We start from the raw sequence: 21159 nt of genomic DNA, 5'->3' as shown, positions 1-21159 counted from the left end.
AGATGGAAGTAAATTGGAAAAACTACCTGGGACACACATTTTGTGTTCTTCAAGGCTGTGACCCTGTGAATGCAGGACTAGATATTCCTGTTTAGTTTCTGAGACAGAGTCTCATGTAGCCTCGGCTGTTCTTGAATTGTTACGTAGCTGAGGATGGTTGCGAATCTTCTGCTTCTAACCCTCACCAGTGCTAGGATTACATGCCCATATGCCACCACCCCCACACTGAGATGCTCTCTCTCTCTCTCTCTCTCTCTCTCTCTCTCTCTCCAAAGGCATCTCTTATCTCTGGCACAGGTTGAAAGGCTAGTTGATGGCAGGTCATTGGTAACAGCAAAGCAATGTCACCTTCCAACCCATAAGGCACAGCGAGTGAACAATTCTGTGCCAGGTAGACCTGTGGCTGAAGGGAGGCTCTGGAGACTAAGATTCAGCACCAACTCCACCTGACAGAACCACGTTCCTAGAGTTCAGCCAAAGGGAGCGTCTCTTTCCAAATTGCACAAAAGTGATTCTGGGGCTCACAGTTTGTCTACACCCTTCTCTATGCAGCCAGGCCCACTGCACTAGTGCCTGCTCAGGTTCACAAGCACCAGGGTCCCTGTTGATTCTTGGGGTGGTTTGAATATGCTTGGCCCAGGGAGTGGCACTATTAGGAGGTGTGGCCTTGTGGAGTAGGTGTGTCACTGTGGGGTGGGCTCTGGAAGGCAGTAGTCTGCTCCTGGCTTCTTTTGGGTGAAGATGTAAAACTCTCAGCTCCTCTAGCTACAACGCCTGTCTGAATGCTGCCACGCTTCCTGCCTTGATGATCACGAACGGAACCTCTGAACCTGTAAGCCAGACCCAATAAATGGTTTCCTTTAGAGAAGTTGCCTTGGTCATGGTGTCTGTTCACAGCAGTAAAACCCTAACTAAGACACTTCCGGAGGCATTGCTCCTCATCCCAGACATCGCCGGTTGCTCCGATCACTGCACACTACGTACCCACTCGCAGTTTGAAGTCATTGAAGGAGTGCTTATTAATGGCGTCCAGCTTCCCCACCAGGGCATACGCAAACTCCACCATGGTACCTATGTGCATGTACTGACGCTCGGGCTCCTATAAGAGAGCAGAGGCGTCCGTACAGGGTTAGAACCACGGAATGGCATTGTCACTCAGTCAGGAGCCTGGGCCCATCCTGAAGGAAGGACTCACACCTTTGTGGGAGTTAAACCTCACCTGAAGGAAATATTTTATCTGAATCTACTGTTGGGGTCAAAGCATGACATTAACCTGTGGAACCCATTGGACTAGCATCTCAGGCGTCTTCGGGAGAAAGCATCGTGGTTCAGAGATGTGGCCCACCTCAGATCTCCATTCTTTGACATGCAAGGCACTGGTAGCAGTTAACTTCGAGAGCAGCTAGATCCTCACTGTCCACATACCCAACCTTACCGAGGCTGGCCCTGCTGCTCGCCTGGCTCTGGGTTCTATTGCTTTAGCCTGCTTTGATGATGGAGGTTGGTTCTCACCATCTGGAGCAGGCCCAGCATTCCCCGATGGCAGCTGTTAGCCCACGGGGGCCCACGGTAGCTCTGGGAACACACTCCTTCCTTTTGCCTGTTCAGGACCCAAGGTGGGCATGCTGAGGGCCGAGTCTTGTGAGGAAGTCTAACCTTAGACACTCAGGATGTGATTTCATATCTTTGGAAATCTTTAAACAGGCCATTTAGTGAGGTTACTAGATTGAGCCTTAACCTATGGGATGGACAGTCCTGTAAGAATAGATTGAGATCAGATGTACATAGAGGGACAACCGTGTGAGGACTCAGGAAGTGGCTGCCATCTAGCCAGGACAGATGCCTCAGGAGGTGCTCCTCAGGAGGTGCTCCAGAAGCACCTTGATTTTGAACTTCTAAGACAATGAGCACAGAGGGCTAGCCACCAGTTGATGTAGACTAACACAGAGGAATCCTGTCCTTCATTCACCCCTGAGTGTTTTATGAAGCACTTCATATGAAGTTACATATATATATATATATATATATATATATACACACACACACACATACACACACACACATATATGTGTGTATATGTGTATATGTGTATGTATATACACACACACACACACACACATACATACTACTTTTTCTTGCTGTGTATTTAACAAACATCCATCCCAAATGACAGACCATTTTCTCTATAATGCACATGGCCTTGGGCATCTCTCCATAGATGAGGAAGATGAAAGCCAATTATTGAGCTTCTATAGGAGTGAGGTAGGGGAACAGGAAGATAGCAGGCATAAACCTTTCATTCAAGAAAACAGGAAGTGGAGACAACCCGGGGAGCAGCTGACAGGAAGGGGACAATGACGTGAGGGCGACTTGGTGAATCACTTGGTGAATCGGCCCAGGACTTCAGTATGGACTTGGGAAAGGCGCCTGACTAAAGCAGGTTCCCACTGTGTCTCTATTGATTGAGCTGAAACCTCAACCCTGTGTTCTGGGGCTTTCCTGGGAATCACACAGTGTTTATCTGCACTGCTGTCTCTACCATGGATAGGGCTAACGGCGTCTCTCTGTCCCCTGGGGGGAGGGATGGTGGGTCAGAGAAAGGTTAGTCTAAGCTGAGAACTACTGAAGTAAATAATGTAAACGTGAGAGGACAAGAGAGATTAAGGTTCTTATTAAGAAAGATTTCTTCAGTTCATCAGCTGAACACCATTCTAGAGAAAGCAGACAAATGAGGCAGTACCGTTACCATTGTCTTAGGGTTACTTCTGCTGTGATGGAACACCATGACTATAGGAACTTGGGGAGGAAAGGGCTTATTTGGTTTACACTTCCACATCACTGTTCATCTTAGAAGAAAGTCAGAATAGGAACTCAAAACAAGGCAGAAACCCGGAGGCAGGAGCTGATGCAGAGACCATGGAGGGGTGCTGCTTACTGACTTGCTCCTTGTGGCTTGCTCAAGCCTGCTTTCTTGCAGAATCCAGCACCACAAGTTCAGGGATAACACCAATCGCAATGGGCTTGGTCCTTCCACATCAATCACTAATTAAGAAATACCTACAGCCAGATCTTATAAAGGCGTTTTCTCAATTGCTCCCTCCTTCGCAAATAACTCCAGTCCATGTTAAGTTGACACAAATTCAGTCAGCCTAACTATAAATTTTTACAAAAGATTCTGGTAGAGATGCAGTGTTAAATAATCATCATCATCATCATTATCATGTTATCTAAGGAAGATTCATTCTCTGCTTGGTGCTCTGAGGAACTCTGGTCATACCTGATGGCTTTTTGCAGAGACATCTACCCACTGCCTCCGGTGAGCAGAGACCCCTGTATGCTGTTATCCTCAGCTTATGCTGGCAAAGGTGTTCTGTGAATACTGCCTGAGTCAGACAAAAGCAGATTCAACTCTGCGTTCTCCAGTCAGTGGATATGTGATTTTTGGGTGAGTCACTTAACTTCTCTGAGTTTTGATTTTCTCACTTAGAAAGAGAAAAACTAAGATGGAACAGCTGTGTAATTGGACTCACAACAGGTTGGAAATCGCACCTGGTGTTGAGAACTTAGCCAACTATCTGGGGCTAGCGAAGTCATGGATGTTAGAGAAGACCTTACTATGTAGACCAGCATAATCCCTAACTGTTCTGTAAATAAAGGACGTTATGGACAGTTATCCTGTGTGCACAGCTAAGTGTAGTTGTCGCCCTTCACCAAAGCAGACACAATGTGACAGACACAATGTGACAGAGACAATGATGGAAATCCACAATTGACCACAATACAGAAAATGACTGACCCTGGGGTACCAGGCCAGCAGAAGCATTTACAATACAACTCTTGCAACCAAAAGTTCAGGGAACACTGAAGAAGACAGGGAAGAAATACTGTGACCAGGAAGTCACTGTGAATTGAATTCATATTTCCTAAATGACAGGGAAGCTTTGCCCATGATCCCTCGACAATATGGCTGCCTAAATAAGATGAGATATCACTGATAGACAGTAATGTGGAAATCTCACGGGACCACATGCCTAAACAAAGAAATACAGGTAACCAATGACTAAAGAAAGGGAGAATTAGCCCTGGCCAGGGATGAGACCTTTAAACTACTTCGCTAATACAAACTGGTGAGCCCTGAAGTCATATTCACACAAGGAACACTAAACAGACTTGGCAGCTTGTATTTCAAGATTTATGTATGTGTACGTATATATGTGTATGTATATATACATACACTGTATACATATATGCATATACACATATATATGTATATACACACACATATATACATACACATACATAAATATGTAAATATACACACATGCATGTAATAAATATGTAAATAATATGCATGCAAATAATACGTATAACATGCATGTAATAAATATGTAATATAGTATTATTTACATAATAAACATGTAAATAATATGTATAATATTATGTAATAAATATGTAACAAACATAATAAATATCTAATACATTTATAACTTGTATATAATAAATATATAATAAATATGAGTAATGATAAATAATAAATATTAATAAATATATAAAATAAATATGTAAACAACACATGTGTAAACAATATGTATAATATGTATGTAATACATATGTAATAAACATAACAAATATCTAATAAACATGTAACATGTATATAATAAATATATATAAATAATAAACATAAATAATAAACAACAATAAATATTAATAAATATATAAATGCTATGTATGTAAATAATATGTATAATATGTATGTAATAAATATGAAGAGATATACATATATACATAAATATGTAAATATATATTTATGTATGCCCTGTACCTATTGGGCTTGTTGCTAGGCAGCACCTGATAGAGGTATGGGTGGCAGAGATGCAGCTTACCTCCTTGTGCCTGGAAATGAAGAGCAAGAGAAAGATGCCGGGTCCTAATACTTCCTTCAAGGGTAGTTTTCAATGGATCTGTCTCCGAAAGGTATTGCCATTCTTCAGTGCACCAACAGGCCTCTAGAGACCAAGCCATTACCAGGGAACATTTATCAACACCTAGGCAGGGAGCTGGCTACCTTGGGGTGGCCTAATTCAGGACTTTCCCTCTCTCTGTGTAGGGAGTCTCTCACACTTTGGAACGACTTTGACAGTGGACAAAGCGTCTGGTAAGTCAAGAGTCCTTGAGAGTCTCAGTTGCACAGCTGAGAGGGATGGCTTGTTTTTTTCCCCTTCTGTTTTCAGGTCCCTAGTAACAGCACAGAAGCAGAAAGAAGTTTGTTTTCCTATCATACTGTGAAAGCTATGGCGTTTCGACAAGAACACACAGCCTCCACCCTCACTTAAGCGAAGAGTGAAACTGCCCTTCACCCTTCCCAGGAAGTGGGGCTACCAGCTCCGGTGGGCACTTTGGCTTCTGTAACCTGGCAGTGGGAGAGCTCAGCGGATACTGAGATGCTTCTCTTTCTACCAGTGGGTTTCTGCTGGCATTTCCTGTACTCTCTGTCTCTCATGTTGAAACTGCTGTATCAACTCTTCATTTCTACACTTTAATCAGAACAGCAGTCATCAACAATACCTTGGACTAGGCGCACAGTGAAAAGAAGTCCCCTGTTGGGTAACAACAGCCACTTAAGATTCCTAGCAGCTGTACTGGGCGGCTCCTAACTTGGGCATTGAAGACGTGGTGGCGGTTGAATCTCTGGTTCACTGCTCTGCCAGCAAGCTCTAGTTAAGGATGTCCTGTATGAGCCAGCTCAGATTTTTCAGGGGCTCATGTGTAGCCTGAGGCCGAATTGGGCTGGCTGGTGATGGACAGTGTAGAAAGGAGAAACATGAGCCTTCGAATTCTGGGTGGGGCTGGAGGTCCATCTCCGGATGCTAACTGGTCCTAACCAAACCTGAAGCCTAAGTCCTGATACCTGTTTTGTTCACATTTAGTAAGCAAATGAATTAATTTAAATACTATCTGAATGGACTATTTTAAAATTAAAATCATTAAGAAAAATGGATGCCAAGGTTCGATGCAGACCCAACCCCTGGTGCTTGCACCCTGGTGAGACAGGAAGCTTTCTCTCTTGCTAGGTTCTCCCTTCCCAGGTTTGCTCCAGCCCTGGATGTTACATCCTTCCAAAGGGGCGTTGTGCTGTATGCAGTTTGGAAAACAACAGGACAGAAGCATGGGATTAAATGAGCTTTCTTCCTTGTGTATTGTCTTTGACTTCCTGGTAGAATCGGGCGAGGAAGATATTAAAACCACTAAGAATTACCACCAGTAATAATACAGACTTCAGATAAGGAAGGGGCTTCCTCTGCAGGCAGTGGACCTACAGAGCTCTACAGAGGTGGAGCGAGGGAGGTAGAACAGCTGAGGGCCGATCATGGAAGAGCAAATGGAGGGAAGCAGCTACTTCTGCTCCTGCTGTTCATTGTTATCAGAACCAACAATGGGTGTGAGCCATCATTCACTTCAGTGACCATCATTCAGAAATGGTCTTTAAAAAGGCAACACTCTGCAGGTCATAAAACTATCCTTGGCCCACCATTTGGCTACTGTGGGTTGGGGTCTAAAAGTCCCAGAAAGGAATCAATGTGGTGGTTTGTCAGGACTAAGCTTTGAGAAGCCTGAGGTCACAGGGGTAAAAGTGAGGGCCACAGGGGTGGGCCAACTCCCAGTTTGAACCATGATAGACTTCCTCAGAGGACTTTTGGTCACCAGGGCACAAGTCACAGAACAATGGGAGAAGTCTAGAATGCGAGCTGATTCTTTGTCTCTCATGACAAATGCCGGATTTTCTTAAGAACAACAGTCAGCTCTTAAAGGTGATGCCATCTTCGAGTAACATTATCTTAGTGCTTAAAATAAGAATTCCCTGTTCCATTTTAAAGAGGAAATGAAGGGGAGCAAAGGCTGGGACTAAAGCCTGGCCTGGCTGAATGCTGACAGGACTCTTTGTATTTAATTTGCGGGTAGATAAATCAGGATGTTGTTCTGCCAATAGACAATGCTGAAGCAATTATAAAAGAAAACCAAATTCCAAATGGCCATAATTCACATTCTTTTGCCTCCTTTTGGACTTAAGAAAATCCAATTAATTCTTGAGAAGGTCTACATATTCTGCAAATTGAATGTTTGGGCTGTGAATAGTAAATATTTGGTCACATAAATATATTTTGCTTATAACTTTAGGTACAAACTATTTAGCACATTTTAGAGATGTGGCATTCCCTTTTTCCTTTTTTTTTTTTTTAAAGAAAAGATAACTAACATTAATATTGACATTTTTTACCTCATAAAATGCAATGGAGTTCCTTTATAGAAAGCCATCATTGTATGACCTGTCAAAATTCTAATTAAAAATTGTAACCACAAATAGCCTCTACTGGATAGACATTTCTTGCATGGATATAATATTTCATTTACGCCCCCAATAGCTCTTATCTCAGTTCAACCAGAGAGGACAAGGGCATCATCCTGGGAGACGGAATCTGTATTACCATTATTAGCTCCTTTATTGCCTACGAAGACCATGGCTTAAATGAAATATTTGAATAGTAATAGTAGATGTCATCTTCCCAAGAGCCTTATGAGTGAAGGGGTGGATATTTGTCTATATATAAGGAGACAGATGCAAAATCCAGCTGTTTTCTGTTTATGCTGAAAACCATCACTGGCAGACTACTGCCTGCTCAGAAGGCAGATTTCTAGATCAGGCACAAGAGGACATGTTCAGAGATACAGTTCACGAGGGTAGAGGGATGGGGCTCTGAGCGGGGAGTGAGTTGCTAAGGCAGGATAGAAGCAGAGATGCCTAATGGTGCTCACATTCATGTTCAGGTATGAACACAGCAGGTGGAGAGCATCAAGCAAGGACAGATGAGGAGGAAGGCAAAGTAGTGTTAGTGGCAGCTGTATTCCAGACAGACAGACAGAAAGACAGACAAAGAGGCGTGCATGCTACATTTGGACACTGGTCTGCACTCTGCTGCGTAGTTCTTGTTCTCTTTACTGCCTTGGTCAAGTCTGTGACTGCTCCTTGCCAGTTTCTCTAGATGCGGGATGTTCCAGAGAGTTTATCAGTTAATATTTGGATTGCGACAGCCATCACCAGATATCCAAAACGTACACTTTGGATTTCCTGGTCTCCGTCTGTGCTGCTCAGCGGTGCCCAGAGGACCAAGATGGATAGTTTCTGGCAGTGCTATGCTGTGCATCGTTGGAGCCCGAGGCAAAGGAAGAGGGCCTGTCCGCACATCAGGATTTCATGTTACATTTAGTAGCTAAGGTTTTCTAGGTCATTAAAGGCATGGACAGAGTCTGTTCCTTTCTATTAAAACAGAAAGTAAAAACTTATAATGATCTCTGCTTTGATTATAAATGAGATTCTCACATTAAACAATGTTGCATTTTAAAACCTCTATTTGACTTGAGCATATTACTGTGATGTGGAAAAAAAAAAACCAAAACTATTAAAAATATGCAAGAGCATGCATAGGGCTTTTGCCTCAGGCTCTAAGCCTGGCTTGGGAGGTTACTACCAAGAGTCCATGCGTGAGAATTTCTTAGGTTTCTTTTACTGTTTCTTCTCCTTTTTCTTAATGATCAGTTAGTGTAGTCATTGAAATATTTCTTGGAAAGACATCAACCAAAGTGGAGGACAGATGGTCACTGAGTCAGGGTAATTTGAAAGTTACTTCTTGTGCTGCTGTGGCGATGCGAAGGAGACCTAACCCCACGAACCACATGCTTGAATGCTTTATCTCCAGTGGGTGGAAATATTTGAGAAGGATTAGGAGGCGTGACCTTGTTGGAGGAGGTGTGCCACTGAGGGTCAGCTTCTATGTTTGAAGGTCCATGCCATTCAAGTTGGCTCTCTCTCTTTCTCTGCCTAATGGTTGTTGTTTCAACATAAAGGGTGTCAGCTCCTGCTCCAGCACCATACCTGCCAGCCTTCCACCATGCTTCCCACATGATGGTCATGGATTCAGTCTCTAAAGCTGTAAATCAGCCTCACGTGGCCTTGGTCATGGAATTTCCTCACAGTTAGAAAAGTGACTAATTCAGCTGGTTAGTTTTCTGTTTGTGTTTGTTTGCTTTGTGAACATGACTCTTTCTTGGGAAGAGGAACTCTCAGTTGACAAAAAGTACCTCCATCTGATTGGCCTGTAGACAAGTATGTGAGGATGTGAGGGCATTTTCTTGACTGATATGGGAGGGTGCATTGTGTATGGTGCCATCCTTGAGCAGGTGGTCCTGTATAGTGTAAGAAGGTGGGCTGAGCAAGCCAGTCAGCAGAACTCCACTGTGGCCTATGTATCATTGAGTGCCTCCAGGTTCCTGCCTTGTTCCTGGACGATGGGACTACAGACTTCAAGATGAAATAAACCATTTCCTCCCTATGTTACTATTGGTCATGGCATTTCACCACAGCCATAGAAACTCCAACATCAGACACCTCTTGACTCAGAATTACTCTTTCTATTCTTTGTCTGTGAATGCTAGGATGGGAACAGACCTCCCTGTTATTTCTGGGGGATTTGCGAAGGCTCAGGTTGTGTGTCCATTCTTCCAATGGAGGTGGACATGACCTGAGAATGTGGGGTTCAGCCCTTCCTACCTCTGAATTCCACCTGCTTTCAGGAAACCATGTTTCTGGTGTGTTTCATGCAGTACCTGGCAGAGAGAAGGCTTCATGGAAAACTACGCCAAGATGCTTAGGACGTCTGCTCTCCTGACAGGGTGGTATGGTCTTACTGATCTCTTCTAACAATCCAACAAGTAACACAGACATGTCTACACTAACATAGAAACAGAACACTGCAAGAGAAGAGTCTCAGCTCCTGGTTGATTGAAAATAATCAAAGTCCATGGACCTAGGGGAAAAGGTACTAATATTATTTTGCTAAAGGAGCACAGCAGTAAAATGACTCCAAATGACACAGTGCTGTACCCATAGGAAGAGCATTTCTCAACATTCATCAGAAAAGCTTCTTTTTGTAGTAGATGAGAATTAACAAAGAGACCCAGAACTGGACAATGTGAAGAGAGGGAGAGACTTCAGATCATTCAGTCTTAAATATGTCTATTTGTCTGATATCAACAAAATATTGATTGCTTCGTCTTCTCTACATAATCAGAAGACTCTAAGAAGTCTCCAGACCTCTTGCCTCCTTTTCCATCTTAGGACCATGAACAGTCAGCTACAGGCAGTACACACGATAGAGTTCTGGTGGTTTTGGTTACAGGACAACGCCTCGACACAGCCATGCATTGTATGGTAGTTGACATCTGTGTACCTACCTGGGCATGCTCCTGGCTGGGTACAGCACTCAGACCCGTGGCTGCCATGTATGTGCTACCAATGGTCTTGATCTTTTCGACACCACTGAACTTTGGCTTGGAAAGCAGCTGCAGAGCAAAGACAATCATTCAGTCACTCAGCTGGGTGCTGACCGGAAGCCTAGGTGCTCAGAGCCATTCTAGGATGCTACACCACAAAAAAGGGGCAAGCCATCCTCCCGCCTTGAGCACGCAGGAAACAAACATTTTTATGCATTTCACAAGTGTGTCACCTCGGGGAGAGGAAGATAACACAATGACGTGCTTGGGAAACACACAAATTGTCAAACTCAGGTAAAGAATCAGAGTAAATTATGATGCAAGAGATAGTGGCTGGAAATAAATCCCCAGCTCCGTGCATGAAAGGCACCAGTACAACACTGATTCAGTGTGTAAGGTCTTTCCTTCACGTTCTGCAATGATCAGAGCTGAGGACAGTCTTTGACAGCTGAGCGCTGGAGGTGAGGAAAATAAAGACCTCACCCTTCCATTGGCCCCAATCTAACATTTCTGTCTCAGTGTCAGCTATAGGCTTCTGCATTCACCCGTCTTCTGGCATGGTGGGAAGGCTAAAGCTAGGCAGAAGCCATGGAGGGATAGTAGGGATGGGAGGAGACTCATTCAGGAGGCCAGGCTCAAATGAACAACAGCAACCAAGGACCAGGGGCATGCTTTCTCAGTCCTCTGCTACTCAGAGAATAATCTTCCAGGCTTGATGACAAAGAAATTATGTGAGAAAATCCTGGTGCCACATATCCACACAGCCACTGTCACTCATTTGTCAATATTGGGAAGACGCACTCTTGCTGCAGGCAGGCCGCAGCTAACACGCCACTGCCTTTCACTAGACATGTGTCTTTGATGGTCATGAGTCCTCTGTGATCATCCACGGGGAACTCACAGTGGAGATGGGTTGGGGAGAGCACACAGGGCCCAACAGATACTTGGAACTGCATAGCTCCGAGACCAGCATGTTATACAACATCCTCACTGATCCCGAAGCTGCATTGCAGAATCAGGGTGAACATACTCTCACAGCTGACAAAGGTCCTCTGTTTTGTATAATATCAATAAGAATGGTGCAGCTGCAATGGCCCTGAAATCACACGTGTGGGTTTTTCTTTCTTATCAGAAAATAGGGCATATTATTCTCTATTAGAACATCACAAGTTGAATAATGATACCTATTTCAAAGTCTAAACTATGTTTCATGTCCACTCTGGAAAATGATGTATTACCCACACATAATGCTTTGTCAACTATAAAGTCTGCCATTCACAAACACCTCACTTTGGCATCTGCCAGAGACCTTAAAATATGCACAGTGATGTCAATAATTTACTTCTATAAATAGGTTGATTATATTTTAATATACAAAGGGTCGGGCAATTGTTTTTCTTGAAGCTTAAGCCTTTCTTGAAAGTCGTCCTAGTGAATTAGATGCAGATTTAATAGCTGCTCCCTGCAGTTACATTAACTTCAAAATAAAATGTAATTTCTCATTTTCTCCCCCCAAATCATCCAGTGAGTGAGGTGCAGATTATGACTGAGTCCAAGCTACCAAGAGTTAGGTGGGAAGACAAGTCTGAAAGTACGCCACTGTCCAGAACTGATTTCACCTGTGTAGGAAGCACACACTGTGGGGGTGGGGCACCCCTGCTCTTCAGGTAAGTCTTAGCACTTACGTCATCAAAGTCAGCAATGATCTCATTCAGGAGCCGGAGGCATTCCAAGCCTTCCTTGTTCACGTCTGACTCTGTGTAGAATTCCTTGAAGTCCGGAATGGAGGCAAACATGACGCAGACACAGTCATAGGACTGGTGGTATAGCTCCTGTGTGGAGAAAGAGAGGACTTGAACACTTGGTGACCTCCAGGAAACCCCCCTCAGATGTGTGGCCTTGTGGAGATGATGATGTTCATGGAGAGGGGGAACCTCTCCCTGCCAGCTACACAGGCAGCATCAGCCACTCAGTGCAGCCTTCACTCAAGGCTGCCCATCTGCTTAATGGAACCTTCTTCATGCATCCTGGAAGATGTTATTGATACATGCCCCAGTGACCATAAGTATCCCAATCCTGAGCCCTTCAATAGCTTCCACTGAGACAGACAAACCTTCAAAACGCAGATACAAGTTCCCTCAGCCACCAACTATCAGGAGTGCCTGTGGGAAACCTGTCCTCTCTACCTCAGTTTTCATCTTCCAGAGGCTGCATTAGGACAAAGTGACATTCAGATGACTGAAGAGAAGTAAAATCCATTCCTCATAGAACAGTACTGTATTACAATAGTGTGTTATGGCCCCATCCTTTGGATGTAAGTCTGCGTTTTCCTTTTTATTGGCTCTTGGAAGGAAGTGATTCCTTTAATTTCAGCAGAAAGGATGAATGAACCACCCCCACCAGGCCACTTCTTCACATGGCATGAAACCCTGACTGTATCTATTTGGAATATCTTTTCACTTCAAGTAGACAGAGACTTCTGGTCCTTTGTATAAAGACAGTAAAACCGCAGCACCCAGCACACGGAACTTCAATTGTATAGTGTTGTCTTCACATCAAGGCTTCAGAGACAAGGGCTGTGGGTGGGCTCATCCCGGGTGTGGAGGGCCTGTTCACAGCACAGGCATAGTGGCTTGGTGCCGCCGTGTTTGCAGTGCAGCATCGAAGGGATGACTTTGCCAGGAAGTGTGTGGGAAATTTGTTTAAATCAGACAGACAGTCTCCCAGTCAGAGCCGCACTCAAGCGGCTGGGCCTCCCTGGCAGGGAGAAGGTTCAACTCTCTAAGAACACCGTGAGTGAGCTCTGCTCCACCAGGACCCAGGCCCATCCTTTGGGAGGATGCACGTGCAAACAGCACTGTAACTCCAGGTTTGAGTGCCTCGGAGAGGGACTAGTTTTTACCTCCATAATAAACACTTCGGGGCTTGGCAAACCCAAAGGGCGGTCATAACAGCTTCAAGGCAGAGCAGGTTTGCACCAAGCTCCCGCTCCCGGGAGCTCTGGGAGCTCTCATCGGATAGGGCGTTCAGCTGCTGTCTCCAGATTGGCAAACACTGCAAGAACAATAGCATCAAGGATCTCCTTTCTTCTCTGCGCTCAGTGTGGTTGAGATGGCCCGCAGTGCAGACATCGCTCGGCAAAGCTGTTCGGTGAAGTGAACTTCATTTCCTTTGTAGACAACTTGAAGGACCTGAGACTGCCGGGGCCAGGTTCCAAGAATGCTGGCTTTAGCTCAGCAAGCAGGGAACCAGCGAGGAGCGAGCAGCTAGGAGCTCATCTTGGCTGATAGCATTTAATAAAAGTAGTAAAAGATGCACTGATTGTTTTAAGGATAGGGGTACATGTACTCCACCCACTGGCATCAGTCAGGGGTCCCCTAGGAATGAAGTATAGATGGGGTAACAGCCACCACATACTGAATACCCATTTTATGACAGCATGGCCACTTTTTTGCTTAACTTTTTCTTTTTTAGATATTTGCTTTATTTACATTTCAGATGGTATCCCCTTTCCTTATTACCCTTCCAACCTCCCCATCCCCATTCCTCCTCTCCTTCCTCCCCCGCCTCAATTTCCTGACTTGCATTCCCCTATTTGGGGACTCGCACCTTCACAGGACCAATGGCCTCTCCTCACATTGATGTCTGAAAAGGCCATCCTCTGCTACATATGTAGCTAGAGCCATGGGTCCCTCCATGTGCACTCTTTGGTTGGTGGTTTTGTCCCCGGGAGCTCTTGGGGTAGAGGTTGGTTCATATTATTGTTTCTAGCATGGCCACTTCTATGCACACGATACTTTCACTAATACAGATTACTGCCTACAGATAAGGAAACTGAGGCACAGAGCAATTGCATTAGTTCTGTAAAGCTGAAATCACTCAGGTTGATCATGGGGGCTACCCTCATAAAGGTTCGATTGATACTTTATATAAAATTTACCAGATGACTGTAGGGTGGCTATGCTCTCTGTAACCGGGCACCTAGTACTGTGGATCCTGTGACTTCCCATTTATCTCCCCCCACCCCCTGGAGTCTTGAAGCTGTCTGGGAGTGGGACAAGATGGGACTATCATTGTCCTGACTCAGATTTGATCTTCATGTTGTCTCATGCTGTGGTTCTCAGGTGGGAATCTGTAAGAAAATCAGCTCTGGGGTTTCTAAGAATGTGGCATCAACACTGAGCAGATAGCGTCACCCTTAAGGACGGACTCTGAGTATCCACTTTGAAAAGCTTAGGGGATGTTCTGTTGTGTGACACCCCCCCCCCATGACCAGCTGGGGTCAGAAGCAAGTGGAACTCAGAGGGGTTGAGGAACCCAAAAAGGCTTTCAGCTGGCTTGAGAGGTGAGTTAGGACCAACCCCTGCATTAGTGGCAGGCCATACGTGCAACGAGAGTTCCTGAGTGGACACTGCTCATCCCCTCTTCTGACAAAGCAGTCATCTGGAGTGGTTAGAGAAATGCCAGGGGTCAGTAGGGACACTGTGTCTCTGCTTCTGAGATTCAGGACTCCTAGATGACTACACCCAAAACCAAGGGACCTCCAGTGGGTCTCCAGATTCCTTGGCGCTGATGAAACCTGAAGGCTTGGACACATAATCTGAACTCATGGACAGCTCTCATCCGTTGCTTCCGGCATGGAGCCAGAGCAGACCACATTCTGACTGGTGGGCGTCCTAAGCTTGGGATGCAACTCTCCAGAGGATCAGGGGACTGGATGGAGACAGGAACATGACTCTTGAGAAGATCCCGCAGTTCAACTGGGAATGAGTGACTCACATAGCTCTCACAGAGCATCACCAAACTCAGATGCGTACACATATGATAACACTATTGAAATGCCAGGACTGGAAGTATCGTCACCAAGAAATCTTCTGTGTTCATCGTCTCTGTTAATTTGCAAATGTACCAATCTCTCTCCTGATGCTGAGCTAAAAGCCTGAAATAACCTTGAGGGTCTTCTTGTCACTCAGGCTAATTCAATACATCAATAAAATGTTCTGACTGAAGAGTGATCAAAAGTCTGGACCAGTTGACCTGTGTGGTGAGGAGCTGGGTACAGTAGGCTCTTGCTCACTATAACTGACACTTCCTTTGCCAGCCAGGATGGTGAACATGGGGAGGAAAGACGGTTGGGGTACAGGCCAGTTTTCCATTGACTGTGTCACCCTGGGCAGCAACACCTTGTTTTGCCTCCATACATGTTTGTGACGGTTTGCTGATGACTACTTACTGCTTTCTCATTACTGGGCTCTTCACCTGTGCCCCACGGTAATAGCATACACACACCTAGCTGTGGCTCTTCACCTGTGCCCCACGGTAATAGCATGCACACACCTAGCCATGATCCCCCAGTCTTGTGCTCTCAGACCATTCTAGATTCTTGGATGGAGTCTGTTTTCCTATCCAGGGAATTTGGTGAAACAGGACCTAGGTCAAGCCCCTGTTGATGCTCCTTTGCAGCCTCGGTGTCTGAGAAGAACAGCATCTTTACTCTTCAAGAACCTTACAGTGTAGTTATAGTCCCAACCTTTGACCTCTGTGGGCCTAGTCACTCAGACATAGTTTGTTGTTGGCATTTTATCTCTATCCTGAGTTTCAGGAGCTTCCCAGGATCACTCAGAGCCCTCTGTCGGTCAGTCAGTCAGTCAGTCAGTTGGTCGGTATTAGACTACAAGTTATGGGAGGGGCCTCGTTATGGCCCTTGGAATGAGTCTCATTTTAACTAATTCTTTTCTTTTTCAATATCTAGTTTCTTACTCAGTTCCACACAGGTCAAAACCTATAACTGAGTCTCAAGTGGAGCATGCACAAGTTTTGCCCACCGTTTAGTAGCTTCTTTGGAACACAAGACTGAATGTCTGTGTTTAATGCTCCGTACCACAAGCATGCACACACACATGCACTCACACATACACTATTGAGAAAGGTTGCAGTAGTTAGGGACACAGGTAAAACGGCCACATAGACCCTACTTTTAAGGTGCTGAAAGTTGGAGAGGTAAACAATTGCAGAAAACATAAAAACAAATGGAGAAGACTGGGGTTTATGCCCAGAAATGTCATGCTTGGGGTGCCTCACCAGGCTGGGAAGAGTTAAGTGTGTCCTGGAAAGTGTCTGCAGCTGTGTTGATGTTTTCTCTTCTAGGCTTAAGCTACTCCACCATGGTCTCTTGTCTCACTCACTCACTCACTGATCTCTGTATAGATTGTTTATCACCGTGATCCAAATCCGTCAGGCAATACTAATCTGTTCAGGAGCTCATGTGATTAATATCTCCCGAGAGTGCAGTGTAAACCAATCTGCCCCTCACATGGGTAAGGAATGCTTTGGGTGTTGGGCTGGAAGTCCTTGAAGGGCTCTTATTTACAGAGAATATCCACAGTGTCTGCTGGTCAAGCCTTGGTTCCCTGAAGGAGACCACCTGGCTAAACATACCCAGGAAAGGGTCGGCTGGGTGACACATGCAGTCTTCTCATCTAGAGATGAGAGTGGGCTCTGATCTGTGTTTAAGGCCTACACAGTGGAGAGGACCACCCGCCCCTGGGTTCCCATCAGGAGTTCAGTATTTATAGGGCAGGGCTATGGGATGTCCAGATTCAAGAGGAGAGCAAGGGTGTGCCATGAAGGGTGTGTCCGTGAAGGGTGTGTCCATGAAGCTGGGTTCAGAGCAACGGCAGGCTCTGAGCAGAGGCACAGGGAATGACAGCCATCGAAACGAAAGCTTCAGCAAATTGTTACAGTGATCAAATAATTATTGAGTCCTAGATATGAGGGCAGATAATATTTCTGCTTTATACAATGAGATACAATGGGTAGAGGGAAAGAGACACACTGAAGGACCTTGGCTGATATAGGTGATGACAAGCCCCACCATTTTACCAGGAAGTTTTATTATCAGAAAATTACTGTGTAGTGAAGGATGATTAAAGCTACCAGCACTTGCCCCACCCCCACACACTACAGCACAGAGGAATAAGAAGCTGCTTCCTTGGTCTCGGTCTGATGCGGTGGATGCAGGACCTTGTGTGATATTCTGTGCCTGCCTCTCTCGGATTCGGTACTAAGTATCCCATGACATCCACAGCCAAGCACAACTAGAGAAAGTCATCCTTTACAGATGGTGAGACCGAGGCTCAGATGGGGCAGGTTCCTGGATGAAGGCTGAGGAAGTAGGTAGCGCTGAGAGTAAGATGCGAAGCCATGCTGCCCAGCTCCAGGCTCCCTGGTCCCCTCACTCTTCTGATTGCTGCTGAGACAGAGCTGACTGTCAACCCGACTGGGCTGAGAAACACCTGAGATTTTTCTGGGACGCCTCTGGCTGTCTCTGTAATGGTGTTTTCAGAGATGATTAGACCGTGAGGGCTCTGACCTAATAGGGAGATCCTTCTGTTATCACTAGAAGGCAGGAACACAAGGAGGCAGAGCTGTCGGAGGAAGTATGTCATGTGGAACATACTTGTCCTCTTGGGGCTATGGCATGTTCTGTCTCTGCATACTACCTTTTTCTTTTTTTCCAGGCACTGTGATGGACTGAATCCCTTAAAACCATGAACTTTAACCAATTCTCTCATGTTTCACTCATATTGATGCAAAAGGAGTAAATGTTATTGAAGAAGCATTTCTTTTGGGTGCTTGTCCCCTTCCTGCCTGCATCCTGGCTCTCCCACGGTTTCCCTTCAGTCCTTCTATGCAGGCTGGAGACTTCTTCCCTGTCACTTGCTGCTTCTGTCTTACAGAAGTTTCTAGTACTTTCTTTTCAGAGTCAAGGATCCCTTCCTTACAAGTGAACTTCTCAGAACCTGAAAGCCACTCTCCTGATGTGCGTTGACAGACTGTGGCCCCAAGAGAAGCCAAGCGTGGCCATTCTGCTCTATTTCTGTATTTAGGACAGCCCCGGCTGACTCTTCAGGCGGGAGCAACAGAAGCGGCTGCATTAGTAGTCAAATGGACAGGGGTGGCAAGATGGCCAGGGGCGGCAAGATGGCCAGGGGCAACAGTGCTTGGTGTGCAGATATGGGTTTAGTTTATAGAAAGCATGGTAGACGGAAATAACCAGCCCAAAGATTGTCATCTGACCTTCACACGCACACATGACACATGCAAACATTCACTTACACATATCACTCTGGTAACACACAATAACAAATAGCTAACACCTGGGAACAGCTAGAGGTATAAGAGGCCACTATGATTTCTTAGTATGTCTAGTGATTTTAACTTCTTGTGATCAGCAACAAATAGGGTTCTGAGAAAACTGCTTAGGTCAGAGAAAACAAATGACAAGAGGAACACATGCTTCGACAGGATTGCTACACCTGCACCCTGAGACTTCTCAGCTGCTCCATTTTGATTCTCCAAATCGAATCTTATTTTATTTGTAAATTGTAAGTTAATTTTACTAATGGTACATCTCTACCTATAAGTGTGATACATTAAGCACCATTAAACCCCACAGCGAAGTCGACAAAAATTAATATACCCAGGAGACCGAACCATAAGCAAAGAGCAGTGGATAGAAATGCGAATGTCTGTTCCCACACTAGCTCGCAGCACGGGTGAGCTATTGCAAGCCCCCTCACAGGAGGATGCTTGCCGGCCTATTCTGCCAGGTTGAGTTGATCTGGGGATGAGTTCATCTGTCCAGTTTCCTCTGCTGCCTTCATATTCTCTCCCTCCCCCACAGGAGTACAAATCTCCTGTGGAGAAGACTGTGTTTAGCCAGATCTGGAGGCATAGGGCGATGCCAGCAGTGCTAAGCCCATGGTTTGAATGATGTGCAGTTAGAGATCTGTCCGTTTGCCCTTGCTGCTCAGCAGTATTACAGAAAAAGCAAACACCAGAGCACTTCATTGCTCAAACCACTTCCATATTTCAATGACAGTTGCAACACTGCTAAGTATGGGCAGACACAGGTCTGTGTGTTCTTGTATGGAAAACTCTTTTTCCCCCCTAAGGACTGCCTTTTTCTTTCTCTTTTTTTTAATTGGATATTTTCTTTATTTCCATTTTAAACGTTGTTATCCCCTTTCCCAGTCCCCCACCCCAAGCCCTCTATCCCATCCCCCTGCTTCCATGAAGGTATTCTCCTACCCATTCACCCATCCACCCACTCACTGCCCACTCCCCTACCTCAAATTCCCCTACACTGGAGCATGGGGCATCGAGCCTTCACAGGACCAAGGGTCTTTCTTTCCATTGATGCCTGACAAGGCCATTCTCTTCAACAAATGCTGCTGGAGCCATGGGTCCTCCATGTGTGCTCCTTGGCTGGTGGTTTAGTCCCCGGGAGCTCTGGTTGGTAGATATTCTTGTTCTTCCTATGGGTTTGCAACCCCCTTCAGCTCCTTCAGTCCTTTCTCTAACTTCTCCATCGGGGACTCCATGCTCAGTGTATGGAAAGCTCTTAAGTTCAGGATCTCATGACTTATCTTGTTGTCTTTGAAAGTCCAAGACCTTGAAAGTTTCCTAAGGAACCTGACAACATGGAAACGCTGGCCCTGGGACTTCTGGCTTATTTTGGCTTCCTGACTTGGACTCCATCACTGTGTGCTGGTATGGAAGTGTCCTCCGTGGATGGGGACAAAAGGCCAATTAGAGGACTTGTGTCGGAATGTTGAGCCTCTTAAGTCATCACGTTCAGAACTTGACATGATTAAGGAAGAAATTTTAAATTGCATTTCTGTTTGCACACGTGTGTGCCTGTGTGTATGCGACACTGTGAGCTTGTGGAGGTCAGAGGAGTTGGTCAACTAGTGGAGTTGGTTTTCTCTTTCCACCATTTGGGCCCTAGGGATGGAACTCCCATCATCAGGATTGGTGGCAATCACCTTTACCCATGTGTCACCCCACCAGCCCGGAAGAAATTCTTCATAACAAATTATTTGTTCCTTAGATATTAGAAGGTCTTGCATAGCCCTTTCCTTATTCAAGGCTATCCTTGAATTTGTTAGGCAGCTGAAGATGGTTTTCAACTTCTGATCACCCGGTGCCCCCGCCCCCACGGCCACCTCCCACATTCTGAGATCACAGGCATGCGCCATCTCATCTGGTTTGTGAACTCAGGACCTTAACAGGCATGCGCAGTCGAGTCTGGTTTGTGAACTCAGGACCTTACCAGGCATGCGCAGTCGAGTCTGGTTTGTGAACTCAGGACCTTAACAGGCATGCGCAGTCGAGTCTGGTTTGTGAACTCAGGACCTTAACAGGCATGCAGAGTCGAGTCTGGTTTGTGAACTCAGGACCTTAAGGATGCTAGGCAAGCATTCTAGCAAGGAAGCTTCGTCTCAGCTTTCCCAGAATCTCTAGGAATAGTCAATATCCCCTTGAAATGGTAGATTCGAGGCTGACTATGGACACGCTGCCCGTGCAGTGTGCAGCGTCACAGTACAGTAGTCCCTCCAAAGGCCTTCAGCCTCCAAGCCCTCCGCGACCCCGCCCCGCCCCAGCCTGCCCCTCTGACCTCATTTTTCAGGCTCCTGGCCAGGAAGTGTTCGGCCACGTGTGCAGGAAGCACGTTCTCCAGCAGCACTCGGTTTAGGTTCTCCATGGTTTCTATCTCCTCCCGCTCTTTTTTGAACTTGTTCTTCCATAAGAAGTCTAACCTACAGTAATATTCACTCTGTTACAAGAGGACACAGAGGTGAAGAGACAATAGGCAACTTGTCCTGCCAGAGTGGAGGTCATAAAGAGAAAACACAACAAGAGAACAAAGCCGCCCAAAGAACGGCCACCCTCCCTGAGAGCCCCGCGTCCCACCCAAATGCCTGTCAATCACCGTATAATATAAAGAAGAAGCCGAGGAATGAGTGAACCCCAACAACGGGGAATGGG

At 45.6% G+C, this 21159-nt stretch overlaps 1 protein-coding gene across 1 annotated transcript in view; it reads right to left on the bottom strand.

Moving 5' to 3' along the window:
• The window catches only part of Adcy2 (adenylate cyclase 2), a 381296-nt gene that overhangs the window by 10392 nt on the left and 349745 nt on the right, over nt 1-21159 (bottom strand). The window contains exons 20-23 of the mRNA XM_052159930.1: nt 20789-20947; nt 12012-12158; nt 10288-10395; nt 985-1099 (exon numbers count right to left, since the gene is read on the bottom strand). Coding sequence (XP_052015890.1) covers nt 985-1099; nt 10288-10395; nt 12012-12158; nt 20789-20947 — 529 coding nt within the window. The remainder of the gene's footprint in view (nt 1-984; nt 1100-10287; nt 10396-12011; nt 12159-20788; nt 20948-21159) is intronic.

Source organism: Apodemus sylvaticus, chromosome 16 (assembly GCF_947179515.1).
Source record: "Apodemus sylvaticus chromosome 16, mApoSyl1.1, whole genome shotgun sequence".
Classification (NCBI taxonomy): domain Eukaryota; kingdom Metazoa; phylum Chordata; class Mammalia; order Rodentia; family Muridae; genus Apodemus; species Apodemus sylvaticus.
The sequence above is the reverse complement of the archived record's forward strand: the minus strand, read 5'-3'. Positions and strand labels throughout refer to the sequence as shown.